Source organism: Neomonachus schauinslandi, chromosome 4 (assembly GCF_002201575.2).
Source record: "Neomonachus schauinslandi chromosome 4, ASM220157v2, whole genome shotgun sequence".
Taxonomy (NCBI): domain Eukaryota; kingdom Metazoa; phylum Chordata; class Mammalia; order Carnivora; family Phocidae; genus Neomonachus; species Neomonachus schauinslandi.
In genome coordinates, this window is record NC_058406.1 from 98,142,307 (window position 1) to 98,160,751 (window position 18,445).

An 18,445-nucleotide genomic window follows, 5' to 3' on the forward strand; every position below is an offset into this window, starting at 1 on the left:
CTCTATTAAAAATGTTTGGAATCCTTCATGTTCTTGGGCAAAATGTATCTCAAACAGTCAGAAGCTATAGGACAAATGCTTTTAAGAACTCTTATTTGTCTGCGTTCCTCTGGTGGCTGACACGGTCCTTAAGTATTAGCTTTCATGTAATAACTTCTGGTTCAGATAGACTCATTTTTGAGGCATAATTCACATACCATAAAGTATACATTCAATGGATTTTACTATGTTCAAAAACATGTGCAAATGTTATCACTAATTTCAGAACATTTTCAGCATCCCAAAAAGAAACACTGATGTCATGAGCAGTCACTCTGCATCACCCCTGACCCTATCCTGGCAACCAGTGATCAGCTATCTCTATGGATTTGAATATTCTAGACATTTCATACAGATGGAAGCATGCAATATGAGGCCTTTTGTGTCTGGCTTCTTTCACTTAGCATAATATTTTCAAGATTCATCCATGTTGTTGTGTGTACTAATACTTCATTCTTTTTCATGGATTAATAATATTCCATTGTATAGATATATAAAATTTTGTTTATTTGTGAGTTGATTGGACATATGTGTTATTTTCACAATCTTGCTATTATTAACAATGCTATCAACATCTGCATACAAATTTATGAGTGGATGTATATATTAATTTCCTTTGGACACCTACCTAGGAGTGGAATTGCTGGGTTATATGATAACTCTATTTTTAACTTTTTGAGGGACTGCCAAACTGTTTTCCAAAGTGATTGCACCATTATACATTCCTATCAGCAATGTATGAGGGTTTCAATTTCTCCACAATCTCACTAACACTTATTACTGTCTGTCTTTTTTATTCCAGTCATTTTTGTGGGTGGGAAGTAGTATCTCATAGTTTAATTTGCAATTCCCTAATGACTAATGATGTTGAGCATCTTTTCATGTGCTTATTTGTCATTTATATCACTTCTTTGGAGAAATGTCTATTCAGATCCTTTCCCATTTAAAAAAATTGGGTTGTTAGTCTTCATTGCTGAGTTGTAGTAGTTCTTTATATATTCTGGATACTCGACTATTATCATTTGTATGATTTACAAATAATATCTTCCATTCTGTAGGTTGTCTTTTCACTTTCTGCGTGGTGTCCTTTAAAGTGCAAACTTTTCTCTTTTTGATGAAAGTTTGTGCTTTTGATGTCATCTAAGAAACTGTTGCCAGATTCAAAGACATGAAGATTTGCACTATGTTTTCTTCTAAGAGGTTTGTCATTTGAGCTTTTACAATTAAGTCCTTGTGCTTTTGAATTCATTTCTGTGTATAGTGTAAGATACAGGTCCAACTTTATTCACCATTTGTTGAAAGACTATTCTTTTCGCCACTGAATTAGCTTGGCATGCTTATAAAAAGTTTATTGACCACAAGTTGGTAATAAATGAATACCTAGTCCTATTCTATTGATCTATATGCCTATCTTTATTCTAGTACCACACTGTCTTGATTACTGTAGCATTGTAGTAAGTTTTGAAATCAGGAAGTGTGAGTCATCTAACTTCGTTCTTTTTCAAGATTGTTTTGGCTATTCTGAGTACTTCGAATTTACATAAGAATTTTGGTATCAGCTTATCAAGTTTTGCAAAAAAGGCAGCTGAGATGTTAATAAAGAATGTAAGGAGTACTGCCATCTTAACAATATTAAGTCTTCCATAAACTTAACATGTGATGTTTTCTATTTATTAGGTCTTCTTTAATTTCTTTCAGTGATATTTTGTAGTTTTCAGTATTATTAAATTTATTTCTAATTATTTTATTCCTTTTATTCCTTTTTTAAATCCATATCACCTATTTCACCCATCCCACACTCACCTCTCCTCTAGTAATCATCAGTTTGTTCTCTATGGTTAGGAGTCTCTTTCTTGGCTTATCACTCTCTTTTTTCCTTTTCTGCATTTGTTTTTTTCCTTAAATTTCACATATGAGTGAAATCATAAGCTATTTGTCTCTCTCTGACTGATTTATTTTACTTAGGGTTATAATTATACTCTGAAGCTCCATCCATGTTGCTGCAGATGGCAAGATTTCATTCCTTTTTTATGGCTGAGTAATATTCCATAGTGTGTAATATATCTATATCCATGTAATATATATATTACATCTTCTTTATCCATTCATCTATCAATGGACACTTGAGCTGTTTCCATAATTTGGCTATTGTAAATAATGCTCAATAGACATAGGGGTGCATATATCCTTCCAGATTAGGGGTTTTGTATTCTTTGGGTAAATACCCAGTAGTGCCATTACTGGGTCATAGGGTAGTCCTATTTTTAACTTTTTGAGGAAGCTCCATACTGTTTTCCACAATGGTTGCACCAGTTCAAATTCCCACCAACAGTGCAAAGTGTTCCTTTCTCTACATCCCCATCAACACTTGTTGCTTCTTGTATTGTTGATTTTAGCCATTCTGACAAGTGTGAGGTGATCTCTCACTGTTGTTTTGATTTGTATTTCCCTGATGATGAGTGATGTTGAACATCTTTTCATGTCTGTATGTCTTCTTTGGAAAAATGTCTGTTCACGTCTTCTGCCCATTTTTTAATTGGATTATTTATTTTGTGTGTGTGTTGAGTTGTGTAAGTTCTTTAAATTTTTTGGATACTAACCCTTTATCAGATACATCATTTGCAAATATCTTCTCCCATTCAGTAGGTTTTCCTTTAGTTTTTGTTGATTGTTTCCTTCACTGTGCAGAAGGAATTTTAATGTTGTCCCAACAGTTTATTTTTGCTTTTGTTTCCCTTGCTCCAGAAAACATATCTAAAAAAAATATAGCTACAGCCAGTGTCAGAGAAATTACTACCTGTGCCCTCTTCTAGGACTTTTATGGTTTCAGGTCTCACATTTAGGTCTTTAATCCATTTTAAGTTTATTTTTGTGTATAGTATAAGAAAGTGGTTGAGTTTCATTCTTTTGCATGTAGCTGTCCAGATTTCCCAACACCATTTGTTGAAGAGAAGTATTTTATTCCTTTTGATGCTACTTTAAACAGAATTGTTTTCTTAATTTCAATTTTGAATTGCTCTTTGTTAATGTAGAAAAATACAATTGACTTTTATATATTGATCTTATATCTTGCAAACTTGCTGAACTTTTTTATTAGTTCTAATTGTGTGTGTGTACATTGTGTTCTTGGTAGATTGCCTTCCTTAGGATTTTCTAAATACACTTTTATATCATCTGTAAAAAGAGAGATGTTTTACTTTTTCCTTTCCAATCTGCTTGCACATTATTTATTCTTATTGTCTGATTGCCCTGGTTAGAGCCTTCGTACAATGTTGAGTTGGAAGGATGAGAGCAAACATTCATGTCCTGTGCCTGATCTTAGGGGGAAAGCTTTTAGTCTTTTACCAATAAGAATGCTGTTTGTTAGCTGTGGGTTTTTTTGTTTTGTTTTGTTTTGTAGATGCCCTTTATGAGGTTGAAGAAGTTTCCTTCTATTCCTAGTGCATTGAGTTTTGTTTTGTTTTGTTTTGTTTTAAATCATGAAAGGGTATTGAATTCTGTCAAATGTTTTTTCTGAGTCTTATGTAGATAATCATGTGGTTTCTGTCCTTTATTTTTTAATATGGTATATTATATTGATTGATTTTTGCATCTTGAACCAACCTTAAATTTGGGGGATAAATCCCACTTGGTGACAATGTATAATCCTTTTTACATGTTGCTGGATTCAGTTGGCTAGCATTTTCTTGAAGATTTTTATCTATCTTCATAAGATATATTGGTCTGGAGTTTTCTTGTGATAACTTTGGTTTAGGTAACAGGGTAATACTGACCAGATAGAATTAGTTGGGAAGTGTTCCCTTCTCTTCTGTATATTGGAAGAGTTTGTGAAAATTCTTCAGTATTAATTCTTCTGTAAATGTTTGGTAGAATTTACCAGTGAGGCCCTCTGGGCCTGGGCTTTTCTGGGTGCTAAGTTTTAAAATTACCAATTCAATCTCTTTACTTCTTATAGGTCTATTCCGATTTTTTAGTTCTTCTTAACTCAGATTTAGAAGTTTGTACCTTTCCAGAAATTTATCTGTTTCATCTATGGTATCTAATCTATTGATATTCATAGTATTTCCTTATAATTCTTCTCATTTCTGGAAGGTTGGAAAAAATGTTTTCTCTTTCATTCTTAATTCTAGTAATTTGGGTCTCTCCCTGCCCTTTCTCCCTTTCTCTCTCTCCCTAAAGGTTTTTCAATTTTGTTGATCTTTTCAAAGAAACAACTTCTGGTTTTGTTGACTCTCTCTATTGTTTTCTATTCTGTCTTTTATTTATTTCTATTATAATCTATTATTTACTTCTATATGTTTGCTTTGATTTTAGTTTGCCTTCTTTTTTCTAGTTTCTTAGGTGGAAAGTTAGGTTATTGATTTGAGATCTTTTATAGTATACATATTTAGGCAATATAAAACTAGAAATTTTCCTTTGTGCATTGCTTTTGCAGCATTCCATAGGTTTTGGGATATTAAGGTTTTATTTTCAGTCATCTCAAAGCAATTTTCTTGTGATTTCTTCTCTGTGTTAATTTTCACATATTTGTGGATTTCCCAAACTTCTTTCTGTTACTGATTTTTAATTTAATTCCATGGTGGTGGTAGAAAATATTTTGTATGATTTTGATCCTTTTAAATCTACTGAGACTTGTTTTGTGGTATAACACATAGTCTTTCCTAGAGAATGTTCCATGTGCACTTGAGAATAATGTGTTTTATTGTTGATGAGTGGAGTGTTCTATAGATGTCTAGTAGGTCTTGTTGGGTTATTCTGCTGTTTAAGTCTTTTATTTTTCTTTTATTATTCACTTTTATTGTTTATTATTTTATCCATTACTGAAAATGGGCTACTAAAGTCTCCCAAATATTATTGTTGAATTGTCTATTTCTCATTTTAACTAAGCCAGTTTTTACTATTTAAAACTAGACTTCTTTTTCTTTAATTCTGAACTCAGATCAAGTGTAGAAGCCTTTATAGTTGTAAAGGTCAGTAGTAAAACCTTTTCATCATTGCTCAGAACTCATTAGTCTCACACACACACATCTCCCCTTCTCCTTCCCCCAATCTCATTCATCAAGTCCTCAGTTATACACGGTCACCTTTACACACACACACACACACACACACACACACATCTCCAGACACAAGCCCTTATTATTTTAAATTACGTTTGCTTCTCAGAACTATAGAGATCATGCATCAGGTAGACTGCAAGGTCTTCTGATGCTCAGATTTGGCTAATTTCATCACTGATCCACTTCAGTAAGAGCAGATCTCAGAGAAAAAACTTGACATTTTAAATTGTATAATGTACAACTCTGGAAATACTTAGATGTTTGGACGTGTTGTTAGGTGCCTAATATGTTTATAGTTGTTATGTTTTCTTGATGGAGTGATCCTTTTATCATTATAACATAACCTCTTTGTCTCTGATAATATTTTGTTGTAAGATCTATTTTGTCTGAATTAGTATAGCCACTCTAGTTCCCTTTCAATTACTTATTGCAGGTCTATCTATTTTCATCCTTTTCCCTTCAAACTGTTTGTGTCTTTGACCATATAAGTGTATCTCTTGTCAACAGCGTATATGTGGATCATGTTTTTTAATCCATTCTCCCAATATCTGCTTTTTTATTGGGTTTTTTAATCCATTTATACTTAATGTAATTACTGAAGTCAGATTTATATCTTCCAATTTTTTATTTGTTTTCTATATGCTTTATGCTTCTTTTCCCCCTGTATTCATCCATTACTGCCTTTAAATAGACATTTTTTGCCGTTTTAGTTCCCTTGTTTCTTTTACTATATATTTTTCCATTATTTTCTTAGAGTTTCTTTTTTTTTTTTTTTTAAGATTTTATTTATTTGCAAGAGAGAATGAGAGACAGCATGGGAGGGAGGAGGGTCAGAGGGAGAAGCAGACTCCCTGCTGAGCAGGGAGCCCGATGTGGGACTCGATCCTGGGACTCCAGGATCATGACCTGAGCCGAAGGCAGTCGCCCAACCAACTGAGCCACCCAGGCGCCCCTTCTTAGAGTTTCTTGAAGATCACAAATAATGTCTTAATTTATAACCATCAAGATTGAAATAATACTAACTTAATTTCAATATTATACAAAATCTTTGCGCCTATATAGCTCTATTCCTTCCCTCCTACTTTGTGTTAGTATTGTAAAAAAAAATTACATCTTTATACATTATAAGCCATATTCCTTGGAATCTAGAAAGCCACATTCATGTGCAGGACTGTATGCATGCCTGGAAAAGAGCTCAGAAAGCCTTAATCTTTCACTCTTGCTGATCAAGAGGATCTGCATAAGCAGGGAGTAAAGGCTAAGTAGAGTTATAAACTTCCAGCTGGAGTACTGAAAAGAATACCCCAGTATGCAAACAGAGCCCTCAGAAGAGGATGATTCCAAGGAATGTGTCAGAGCTTTTCAAAGCCTTATATGGGCTTCTGTTCCCCAGCTGTTCCTTTTAATTTTTTTGTTCACCCTCTTGTTTGTTATTGCCACTTCAGGCAGCTGTAATGTTAAATAATTACCTCCATTTGGGGAAAAGTCTGTGGTGAGTGAGCTCAGAGTCAGATCAAATAAAGATAACCCTTGCAAATGGGGTTTCCAGGGAACAGCCAAACAGGTCAACAATGACAATATTTTGTGGTGAGACTTTTGGAGAGCTCTAAATCTATTCTTCCTCTTTCAGTGTTTGCTGGCATGCTGGTTTTCATTGCTATCATGAATGTGAGGGTGTTGATTTTGAAGGGTACCATGAAGCTGGGGGCGGGGAGGGGAATATGGCAAGTGAAATCACCATGAATCTTGCTGTACTTCCCAGGATCAAGTCTTTCTCTTTCTTTGCTTTTCTGATTGTTGTAATCCTTTGGTTAATTTCCAGAGTTCTGAAAAAGTTGATTTTGACAATATTTTCAGTTTTCTAGTTGTTTTTGTGTAGTAATGTATTTTCAGAGGTCCTTACTCTACCATTCTGGAAGTGTCTCATACTGACTACCCACCATTGCCCAGGCCCAGAGAACCCCATTTGACCTTGGCTAATTCTAAGACTTTTCTGTGGTTTCAGGCACATTTTAGAGTAGGCACTGGTGGCTGGTAAATTTGCAACTTTCCTGGCCTCCAAAAGTCCTCATCAGAATGGACCCAAACTGTCAGATTTGACTCCATGATTTACTGAAAGCTGCTCTGGACAGAGAAGGAATGTCCTGTAACATCCACTGTTAAGACACATACCATAGACCAGGTGAAGCAACAATATAGAAATGACAAAAGTAAACCTGATAAACAGGACGTGCATTTCTTTCTAGGAAGTTAACCTGGAGAAACATCTATGCTGAAGCCTACAGGCTCAACATGGCAAATATAGTGATGACCCACATTTTCTGCTAGAGATTGTTTTTGATTAACCCGATAGCCAGTTAGCAAATAGAATTCTCATTTTACATTCTCATATTTTATATATACTGCTCAAAGTTTACTATAAAATTTGCCTCTTCCAACTGATTTCACATACCGAGTAGAGGATATAACCACATTCCATTATTATAAGGTGTTTGTTTATGGTATTGCTAACAAAGACAAGGACTCTTGAAGTCCTCCTCCAAAGTATTCTTATAAATGCTTATTACATTTCTGTATCTTTCCCAAAGGAACCACTTAGGCTGGATCATACTGGCATAGAAGAATAGTCTGACTACTTTCTTTCAGAAGCCTGTTCCAGCACATACACACACACATACACACACTTTCCCCAGAAAGACAATAGGCCTTCTGGTCTAGGGAAACTGGTTTCAGTTCCTAGAACGAGGGACAGAGGAAGGTTTCCCATGGGGGCTAATAGACCCATATTTATCATCTTGTCTTCCCGAAACCCTCTAGCTGGGTGGATGGTCCCACCCCTACTTGTGACACATTATAGTCATAGAGGATAGCAACTGTTATACCTGCCTCCTATTTGATGTCTTGGTTAATCTTTTTAGTGCTGCTAAGGTACAATGGTAGATAATACCAAGATCTACCTCCTTCTTTTTTTTTATTACATTGCTTAAAATCCAGCCTCACTCATCATACTGCCCATTGTTCTCATGCTGGTGAGTGATGAAGTGATGACCAACCAATAGGGGATGGGCAGAGGGTATATTTGAATGCCATCTTTCAGTGCTATACAACTACAGAACTATAATAGGTGTTGGTAAGTTTATTTGGAGTTTTTTTTTTTTTTTCCAGTTGGGAACTAAGGTCTGTGTGTTTCTCAACCAAGAGTGGTCAACCTTCCAATCCATTCTTGGGCTGTGTTTTGGGAGATTGGGCAAACCTGGAAGGAACAAGTGGCTACACAATAGTGGCAGACACCGAATGTGTCTTAGTTGGATCTCTTTTCTGTTTATGTCTCTTTCTCCAGTGGCAACTGTCATTGGTTCTAAAATTCCTTTGCCCTCATAGTTGTAACCATTTGAGTTTGGGACTATAATAAAAACAAGACAAAAAGTGGACTCATCACACAATCTTAGGGGATTCTCATGACATCTGGTAGCACACGTGGTACTGGAATATGGATGCTGCCAATCTGCTGGAAAAAATGGACATTCTGAGTATTGTAGAAGAAAAATTGCACCCCTTAGCCAACTGCCACACTTCACAATCGTGTCTCATTTTCAGCACCTGCCTTGCTCCATAACAGTCTACACTGGAAGAAGAGGGAGTAGGATAACATTATTTGGAGAGATGGGAGGGATAAACTGGCTTTAGCAGCTTTCACAACAACAAATGTTTGTCACTGAGGTCTTTGTCAGTCATCTTCTGGTTTTGTGCTCTCAGTATCCTGTGACATTGTATGTGACATCTTGGCACTTGTGTCTCTTCTCCGGCAAGTGGAAAGATGAGGGCAAATCCTTCCAAGGCTAAAGGGACTACAGGCTGACACGAGGTGGTTGTGATTAATAGGGAAATGTAGGAAGGTATAGGAGTTGCTAACAGTGCTCCCTCCTGAGCCTTCAAGAACAAAGCTTTGCAAGCTGCTCTCCTAGGACCACACAGATCATATGCTCCCTCCCATCCTGTGGGGACTCTTGGTGAAGTGGCAATGGACTAGAGATGGGAAGGACGGGAAAGTGTGAATAAGGACAGAGGTGGCAGGAGGTGAAGCTGGTCGGGTAGGCACAGGACAGATCACATGAGTGCTTCTAACAGTGCCTGCCACCTACCACATAAAAGATCCCCAACAAATACATTCTGGTTTAAAACATTGATCCCAAAATACCAAAGCATTGTAAGACAAGCAGGACAGTGTTTTTCTGTAATGGACTGTAAAAAGAAGATGAATAAGTAAAAAGAGATTGAGAAGTGTGTTCTAAGAACATGAGACAAAAGGAACAACAGCTGTACATGGCAGGAATATTCACCGCCCCAGAGGAGTGGGTTTTCTTAGTTGAATGGACACTTCCCTTTGGCACTCCTCATCTCCCCCTAGACCCACCTGGTATGTTCCCTGTGGCTTTGCAATAATAGATGTCCCATCCCCAAAGGTGGCACAGCAGCTACTGTCCTCGCAGTTGGTGATGATAGTGGCGTAGTGTGAGTTTTCTATCCGCATGCACTTCACCTGCCTGGTGACAGTTTGAGGACTTTCAGCTGCAAGCAAATGCAAGGTAAGCATTTGACAGGATGCACACATTGGGAAACACACCTGCCTGCTGAGTTTGCTCCTGTCTCCTGGCCACCTGGACTAGAAGTTGAGACCAAGTGCTGAGAACTCACTCCACGGGGCTGGTGTGTGGCCTACTCACTGTCAGTGCAGAGTAATTCTTCCAGAATAACTCTTCCTACTTAATTTAGTGTGCTGTTTTGTTCTCACTACTGTTTTTATTTTGAGAAATTGAAAACACCCAGAAGAGCATAACAAATAATTTAACTATTCATATACTCACCAATCAAAATTTACACTCGTTAATAGTTTGCCATATCTGTTTCAACATTCTTAATATGTATATAAGAGAAAAATTACGGGTAAGTTGAAGTTCACTTTTCTCCTTATCTCTGGGTTTATTCCCTTCTCTTGAAGTCTACTTTTATCTTTTCTATAAATATATGAATCAAAATAATGTATCATCTTTTGTGGGCTTTAAATATGCATACATTACATATTACTGTATGTATCCTTCTACACCTACTTTTTTTCTACTTGACATCGCTTTGAGACCTTTAGCCATCTTGATATATAGGTGTGTGGGTATTTGTGTGTATGTGTGTACTTCATTCCTTTTAACTACTGTATAGTATTCTTTTGTAAAAATATACTGCATTTGGGGCGCCTGGGTGGCTCAGTTGGTTAAGCGACTGCCTTCGGCTCAGGTCATGATCCTGGAGTCCCAGGATCGAGTCCCGCATCGGGCTCCCTGCTCGGCAGGGAGTCTGCTTCTCCCTCTGACCCTCCCTCATCTCATGCTCTCTCTTTCTATCTCATTCTCTCTCTCAAATAAATAAATAAAATCTTAAAAAAAAAAAAGACTCCTGATATAATAAAGTGCATTTCAGGACCATTTAAAAAAAAAATACTGCATTTTATGTTTCTATTCTGCTGTTGATGGACATCTATTTCCCAGCATTTTGATATCATACTTGGTGTTGCAAGTAGCACCCTGAACCTATTTCCTTGTACAAATGGGTAAGAGTGTTGTTAAGAGTGTCTTTCTACATATACCCAGAAGTGGAGTCAGTGCATCATAGGATATGCACATTTTAAACTTCTATTTTTAAATTGCCCTCTCCAGTGGCTCTTTTAATTCTCTCTCTAACCAGTGGGATATGAAGGTTGGTCTTTTCCCACTTGCTTGCCAGTTTTGTTGCACTTAATTTGGCAAGGAAGCATTTAATGCATTAAACAAATAAAATCTGGAATTAAAGAAAAGGGAGTCAGGGAATAATTTGCCTTTAAAAATCTTGTTTAAATTTAGGTTAGGAAAGGCATTATGCTTTTCGAGTTTCTGCCCAGGTGTCTGTTAACTAGCATCTGCAGCTTGTTCTTCTCTCACACCGTCTCTCTGATAATGAGAGGCATGTTCCGAATTGAAGGAGGACCTTACTGAGGTCACCTATATGCAAATCAGGTTCCATAAGTATCAACAGAAACAGGTCTGAGAGCTAATGTCCCAGGCAATGAAGTCATGATCATTAACTTTTAGTTGCCACCAATCCACACTATATTTTAGCAGTGAAAATGGAAAAAGGTACTATTACTACCCATCTATATAGTAATAGATAGCCAACTAGATAGCCAACTGGAGCTTTTATCACTCCCACATCTGTTGAGGATAAAAAAAAGTAACAAAAGGGCCACAGAGGCCCTGCTCTAGACTGCACGTGTATTCTTTGGTTGAGAGAGTTCTTTAAAAAATTATTTTTCTTATGTGTGGGTTAAAAAAAAGCAGTGACATTTCTACTCATCTTATTCTAAAGACACAAATATTGTCACATGCTTGAAAAATAAACTTACTTATTTTGTGATCATCTGGAGGAGTAATATGATCTTCATAAACTTGATAAAAGGTTGTGATTCTGGTACCATCAGCATGATCCACTATCCGAGTACCATCTTTTCTTTCCACAATGACCACTCTGTCTTCTCGAGTTGTCATGACCTGAACATACAAAGGCAGAGCACGATCATTTGGTCAGGTGGTTCATCCCAAGTGCGTTTATATTTATACCTCATTGAATACCATCAAAATCCTGGTTATCCGTTTATAAGCTAAAGTTTGATCTCCTCTACTTGGTCAAAGCTTTGCAACAATCCTGGAAGGCAGGCAGTGCTATCCCCATTTTGTAGATGAGGGAATGTAGGTTTAGAGAAGTTAAGAAATTTGCTCAAGTTCACTCAGCAAGCGCCAGGGCTGGTGTTCGACTAAGGCTGTTTGACTTGGAAATTGATGCTCCTCCTGGCATTGTGTATTTGTGAGAAACAAAGTTAACATCAGGACTGGCCTGGCCCCGGTCTGTCTGGGAAAATGATCCCAGGTCCTGCCTCCTTGAAAATTACAGGTGTAAGGTGAGCATGGTCGGCGGAGGCTGCATTGCCTGTCATGCCATCTCAGTCTAATGTCATCAGAACAGAACATGAAAATTGGTGGGGAACAGAGGCTGTGGCTTCTCTGTGTTTCAAGCCGATCCACACGCTCACAGGCTCTTGTCTGTGGCTGCCGGTCGTGCCCCATGTGGGCTGGAGGGGTAAAGGAAGCTGTGCCTGTGGCTTGTTGCTGGGCCTCCCAGTTGGACGAGGGCGCCCCACTGATCACGCTGCATTTGCTGCCTTGTGTCCTTCCCTAAAGCGGAGCAAATGCAGGTGCAGATTAAAGCCTGGATGTTTGTTAGTTTGGTTGTCAATTTTAACCTGTAATGTCTTCTATTCCGGTGGAGAGGGTTACTGTGGAAGATGAATGGAAGGTCTGAGAAGGAAAATAGCTGTTATCATCCAAGGCAGGAAGCCAAAGGGTGGTAACCTGGTCAGCCCCGTATGTCCAGGTCTGTTCTGATGTGGAGTGCTGGCCATGTGCTGTGAACTGTGACAGGTGCTGAGGGTACGATATGGGACGAGACTAAAGTTTAAGTCCCTATCCTCCAGGAGTTACAGACCATAAGAAAGACACAGATCATATGCTCCCTCCCATCCTGGAAGAAAGACGGTCATTAAGGAAGACCCCAAAGGAGCCCTTGGAGGGATCACCTGGTCAGGAGACTTCTGATGTGGTTTGGCTTCCCCTCAGAGGAAGCAAGGCCAGAGCTTGGTTTGGGTGTGTTGGTGCAGGGGAGCAGCACGGGGGACTCAAAGGACCCCAGGAAGCAGTGAGGAGAAGGGTGGGAGATGAGGCCAGAAGGTGAAGGACCAAATGAGAGAGAGCTTTAAACTGTGATTAAGGACTTCAGCCTTTCTCCCAAGCAGAGCCAAAGCAGTACTAAAGAGTAGCAGTCACAGAAAAAAAATTCACTTAGTTCTGACAAGTGCTTCACTCTGAAAGAACAATCAGGCCCTTACATACAGTAGCTCAATGGTTGACCAGTGAAGCTCTACACCCCCAGTTGTGTGTGTGTGTGTGTGTGTGTGTGTGTGTGTGTATGTGTAGATGTGGCAGATACGGAGATGCGCGGCCTGTATCTCTCTTCAAGAGAGGACTTGCTCCCCAACTGTGGTGGGGGGGGAGCTATCAGCAAACAGCTTCCGGCTCTCAGCTCTTTCCGTGTCTGCCCCAGGTGCAGAGAGATGCTCTGCCTGACTCACAGCTTTCCAGAGTAACTGTGTCCAGTGACTGAGTGAGGCAGGGACGTACCAGTCTGCTTCCTGTTACCAGACTCGGGATGCTGAGGCAGAGCATACTGGCTCCTGAGCCCCTGCCAGTTGGCTGAGGCTTTGTCTGGTCTGTGCCTCAGCTCAGCTTCTCCCTCTGCCCGTTTATGCTTCCTTCCCTCCTTCCTTGCACGGATGGTGTCCAACTGGCAATAACAGTATTGCAAATTATGTAATGCATATTTCAATCATTGAGTATTTTCTAACTTGTACTGTCCTAAGTGTAAGGGACACAGTATTTCACTGAAGAGTCCAAATGGATGTGACAGCAGGTTTGTTAGCTGTGTTTTGATTCAAATATCTGTGGCTATTGGAAGCAGGTGATAATTGCCTTCTTATCTCTTTATAGTAGGCAGAAATCACTATATAGGAGAGAAATGCATGCTGTCATTATTTTAGGTTCTTATCATTGGAACTCTCAGCCAATGTGTTAAATGAGAAATACTGCTGAAGAACATAGTGGTTGAAGTCAGAATGGCTAAAATTAACAAGTCAGGGAATGACAGATGTTGGCAAGGATGTGGAGAAAGGGGAACCCTCCTACACTGTTGGTGGGAATGCAAGGTGGTGCAGCCAATCTGGAAAACAGTATGGAGGTTCCTCAAAAAGTTGGAAATAGAGCTACCCTACAACCCAGCAATTGCACTACTGGGTATTTGTCCCGAAGATACAAATGTACTGATCCGAAGGGGCACCTGCACCCCAATGTTTGTAGCACCAATGTCCATAATAGCCAAACTATGGAAAGAGCCAAGATGTCCATCGACAGATGAATGGATAAAGAAGATGTGGTATATATATATATACAATGGAATATTATGCAGCCATCAAAAAATGAAATCTTGCCATTTGCAACACCGTGGATGGAACTAGAAGGTATTATGCTAAGTGAAATAAGTCAATCAGAGAAAGACAAGTATCATATGATCTCACTGATATGAAGAATTTGAGAAACAAGACAGAGTATCATAAGGGAAGAGAGGAAAAATTAAACAAGACGAAACCAGAGAGGGAGACAAATCATAAGACTCTGAATCTCAGGAAACAAACTGAGGGTTGCTGGATTGGAGGGGGTGAGAGGGATGAGGTGGCTGGGTGATGGACATTAGGGAGGGTATGTGCTATGGTGAGCACTGTGAATTGTGTAAGACTGTTGAATCACAGACCTGTACCCCTGAAACAAGTAATACATTATATGTTAATAAAAAAATTTAAAAAAAAAGAATATAGTGGTTGAGAGCATGAGCTCTGGAGTAAAGCTGCCTGAGTTCAAATCCTAACTTCACAGATGGCTGGGCAACTTAGGCAAGTGGCTTTACTTCTCTGTGCTCTAGTTTCCTCATCTGCAAAATGAAGGCAACACTAGTATCTTCTTCAGGGATGTAATGTGGATTAAGCGAGATAATGTCGGCAAAGTGATTAACATTCAGTCAGTCATCAAGTCAGCAAGGGTTAATACTAGCTCTTTAGCCAGTAGAGATATTTACTATTATTTAGAATTATTCGAACATTTCAAAACATCACATAACACTGACACTTTCTGGTCACCATATGGTGGGAAAATTATTATTCTCAGTGGTGAGAAGAATACAGTAGCAAGAAAGTCACACAACCAGTAGGAGTGTGGCTGGGGTTCAAAACCAGGTCTGTGTCACCACGAGGGCAGTGCCCACACCTCTAATTTAGTGATACTTCATGTCAGGTGTCATGAAAAAACATCCATTTTCAATTTTGTTTTGTACAACCGTGTGATTTCTTGGCCCTTATTTCCCTGGTGGCTAAGCACACGGGATCTGGAATGCAACCTTGGGGTTCACATTCTGACTCTACTACTTGCTGTGTGCTTTTGGGAAAATTATTTAACCTTTCTGTTTTTGCCTCATCTGTAAAATGGAAACAACACAAGTCTGTTGTGAGAATAAAAGGAGAAGAGGGCTTGGCAAACAGCAAGCAATCAGTCAATATTATTATTACTGTTGTTTTTATTTATCTGTTAGGTGTCTGATGTTCAACGAATGCTTGAATCCAGGCTCTTGGACATTGGTTCATGCTTCCATAATGGTGATAGGTAATAATTAGGGAAATAGAGAGTTACTAAGAAATATTCATCGCATTTGCATATTATGCTAAATAATCTACATCAGGGGCTGAATGAAAGGGAGTTATTTGAAGTGACCAGAAAACCTTCCTGAGATAATACGTACTTTGAGTCTCACAAAAAATACAACTAGCAGACAAGGTAAGAGATTACAAAATTATTTCAGAAGTAGACTGAAGAAGAAAGGAAAACACATTTGTTTAGGTAATGTAATTCATCTCAATAGTGAGCAGTCATTTTGCTTTTGACCAGCAGCACATTGTTATAAACAAGGGTAGGAAGTCCCAAGCCCAGATATAAGGCAACTACCCATCATGTCATGGGTACCGCAAAGCTCCACATGAGATGTCAGAGGACTAGCTGAGGAATGGAAAGAGCTCAGTTTTCAGTCACCAACAACTGCTTCTAATTGGGATCCAGCACTTCCTGGATGTGTACTCTTGACTGCATTACTTAACTTGCTGAGGCCCAATTTCCTCACCAGAGTAGTATAATATTCATTGGTGTGGAGACTGAATGAGATAATGTACACAAAACCCCAACCCCCACAGGGTGCCTGGGTGGCTCAGTTTTAGGCGTCTGTCTTCAGCTCAGGTCATATACCAGGGTCCTGGGGTTGGGCTCCCTGCTCGGTGGGGAGCCTGCTTCTCCCTCTCCCACTCCCCCTGCTTGTGTTCCTGCTCTTGCTATCTCTCTCTCTGTCAAATAAATAAGTAAAATCTTAAAAAAAAAAAAAAAAAAAACCAACCCCCTAACAGAAGGCCTGCCACATAGAAGGTACTATTGTTCATCCCAGGAGTTTTGATTTCACATAATAAGCCAAACCATTCTTTTCTTTTCTTTCTTTTTTTTTTTTTTTGAAGATTTTATTTATTTATTTATTTATTTATTTATTTATTTATTTATTTATTTATATATATTTATTTAAGAAAGAGAGGGCACATAAGTAATGGGAGGGGCAGAGGGAGAGAGAGAATCTCAAGTAGACTCTGCATAAGTGCAGAGCTGGACATGGGGCTCAATTTCAAGACCCTGAGATTGTGACTTGAGCCAAAACCAAGAGTTAGACGTTCAACTGACGGCACCATCGAGGTGCCCCCAAACCATTATTTTCTATACCACTCATTTGTCACTTATTCTTAGGCTACAAATCTTTTGTCCAGTTGCTCTGTAATGTTGCCAAATTCTTGAATTATTTAATGTAAACATCTCCTTAAATATACTATACATTCTTTGAAGTCATGGATCATGAATAAATTTCTACCACTCATTTCAGTTGCACACAAAGAAATAGGAACAAAGTGTAGCCCCTCAGCTTCTAGAAGATAAGACATACACACAAATATATCCAAGATAAAGAAATATATGACACAATCTTATATGTATTAAATGTGATATAGATATTCATGATCTGTTTCTCATTTCAAAAATTAGTATTTCATGGTACATTTTTCTAGTCAAATAAACCACACAAAGGTTTTGTGTTTGCAAAGATGGATCCATCTGTTCATCCATCCACCCACTATTTACCAAGTAGTTACAAAAAATTAATTATTTGTCAGGTACTCTTCTAATGTGTTGTTTCAGAACTCTAATGATTTATAAAAATTTTGCAATATACAATAGTTTGCCATACCGTTCCGTTGACAGGATCTGTGGCCTTAAAGGATAATAATGGGGTCATGTCTGTTATTCTTTCTAATCCTTTGGTGCCAATCCGATTTCCTTCAGGTGTGGTTGTAAACCAGGTGCCTACATGAACCTCCACAGGAGTTACTCTTCGAACTGTCTCTGGGTGAGGTTCATGGCTTTCATTCTTATGTGCAATTGATGACTGATTTTTGTGACTTTTTCCTGCAGAAGTTCAAGTAAAATCAAACACAGTATAATTATAATATCAATTATATAGATTATTCATTAAGTTTTAACACACTGTAAGCTACATCAGACACTGTGGCATAGAAATTCTAAGTTGTATTCATCAATTATATTATTTCTCAAGTGGGAAAAATACCTATTCTGGTCAATTTCTGTATAATTTTGGGTATTGCCTATAGCTCCCTGGATTCCAGATTTGGGGTTTTGTACCCTAGTTTTTAAAGCTTACCTTTGCTCCATACCTCAGATTCCTTCTTTTGACTTACTGAACTCTAGCATTTTCCCAGATTTTTAACTCTTCATTCCCCTGATTTTGTCATTTTGTTAGTCTTAGATAGGAGACAGCTTTCTTTAGCTCTGGATCTGGAGAACTTTACCAACCAGGCATATACCTTTGGCCTCTCACTAGGGGAGAGGATTTGGGTTTTTTTTTTTTTGTTGTTTTTTTTTATTCATGAGAGACAGAGAGAGAGACAGAGGCAGAGGGAGAAGCAGGTTCCCCTCGGAGCAGGGAGCCCAATGTGGGACTCGATCCCAGGACCCTGGGATCATGACCTGAGCCGAAGGCAGACGCTTAACCGACTGAGCCACCCAGGCGTCCCAAGGGGAGAGGATTTGTACAATTCAACTACTACATGGATAATCATTTGACGCATCCCTCCTCCCAATCCCCCCCAACACCACCTATTTGGAAAGGAATACAGAACTGAAAAAACCTTATCGAACTCTGTGAATAATACCTCAATCCCTGTATCATGGATAGATTTGCTCCATTTGTATAAATAATGATGAGTGGATCTGTAGATGAGATTGGCCAGTGTTATCAAACCTCAATGATGAGGTAAACTCAGACCCAGAAGCAAATTACAAGGATTGTTAGCTCTAGGAAGATTCCTCAGATTCAGAGTATGAAATGTGCACCAGAGCATGGATCTTGGCCTAAGATGCAGATTTAACTAATGGGACGAGTCCAATAAGACATATGCAGGAAGCTAAGCTTTACCTTTGCCCAAATTTAATTTGGATTTATTTCTATTTCCAGAGCATTAAAAGAGAACTGATAGACCTAAAGAAATTATTTAGAATGACTCTCAG

At 38.6% G+C, this 18,445-nt stretch overlaps 1 protein-coding gene and 2 non-coding genes across 3 annotated transcripts in view; all 3 read right to left on the bottom strand.

Moving 5' to 3' along the window:
* The window catches only part of SPAG17 (sperm associated antigen 17), a 214,437-nt gene that overhangs the window by 34,175 nt on the left and 161,817 nt on the right, over window positions 1-18,445 (bottom strand). The window contains exons 29-31 of the mRNA XM_021690132.1: window positions 17,109-17,326; window positions 11,530-11,674; window positions 9,514-9,668 (exon numbers count right to left, since the gene is read on the bottom strand). Of these exons, the coding sequence (XP_021545807.1) occupies window positions 9,514-9,668; window positions 11,530-11,674; window positions 17,109-17,326 (518 nt within the window). The remainder of the gene's footprint in view (window positions 1-9,513; window positions 9,669-11,529; window positions 11,675-17,108; window positions 17,327-18,445) is intronic.
* On the bottom strand, window positions 4,970-5,039 carry LOC123324774. Its single transcript, XR_006540039.1, has one exon. It is a non-coding gene; the product is annotated as a small nucleolar RNA U2-30 (small nucleolar RNA).
* Window positions 5,200-5,279, bottom strand: LOC123324775. The gene has a single exon (XR_006540040.1). It is a non-coding gene; the product is annotated as a small nucleolar RNA U2-19 (small nucleolar RNA).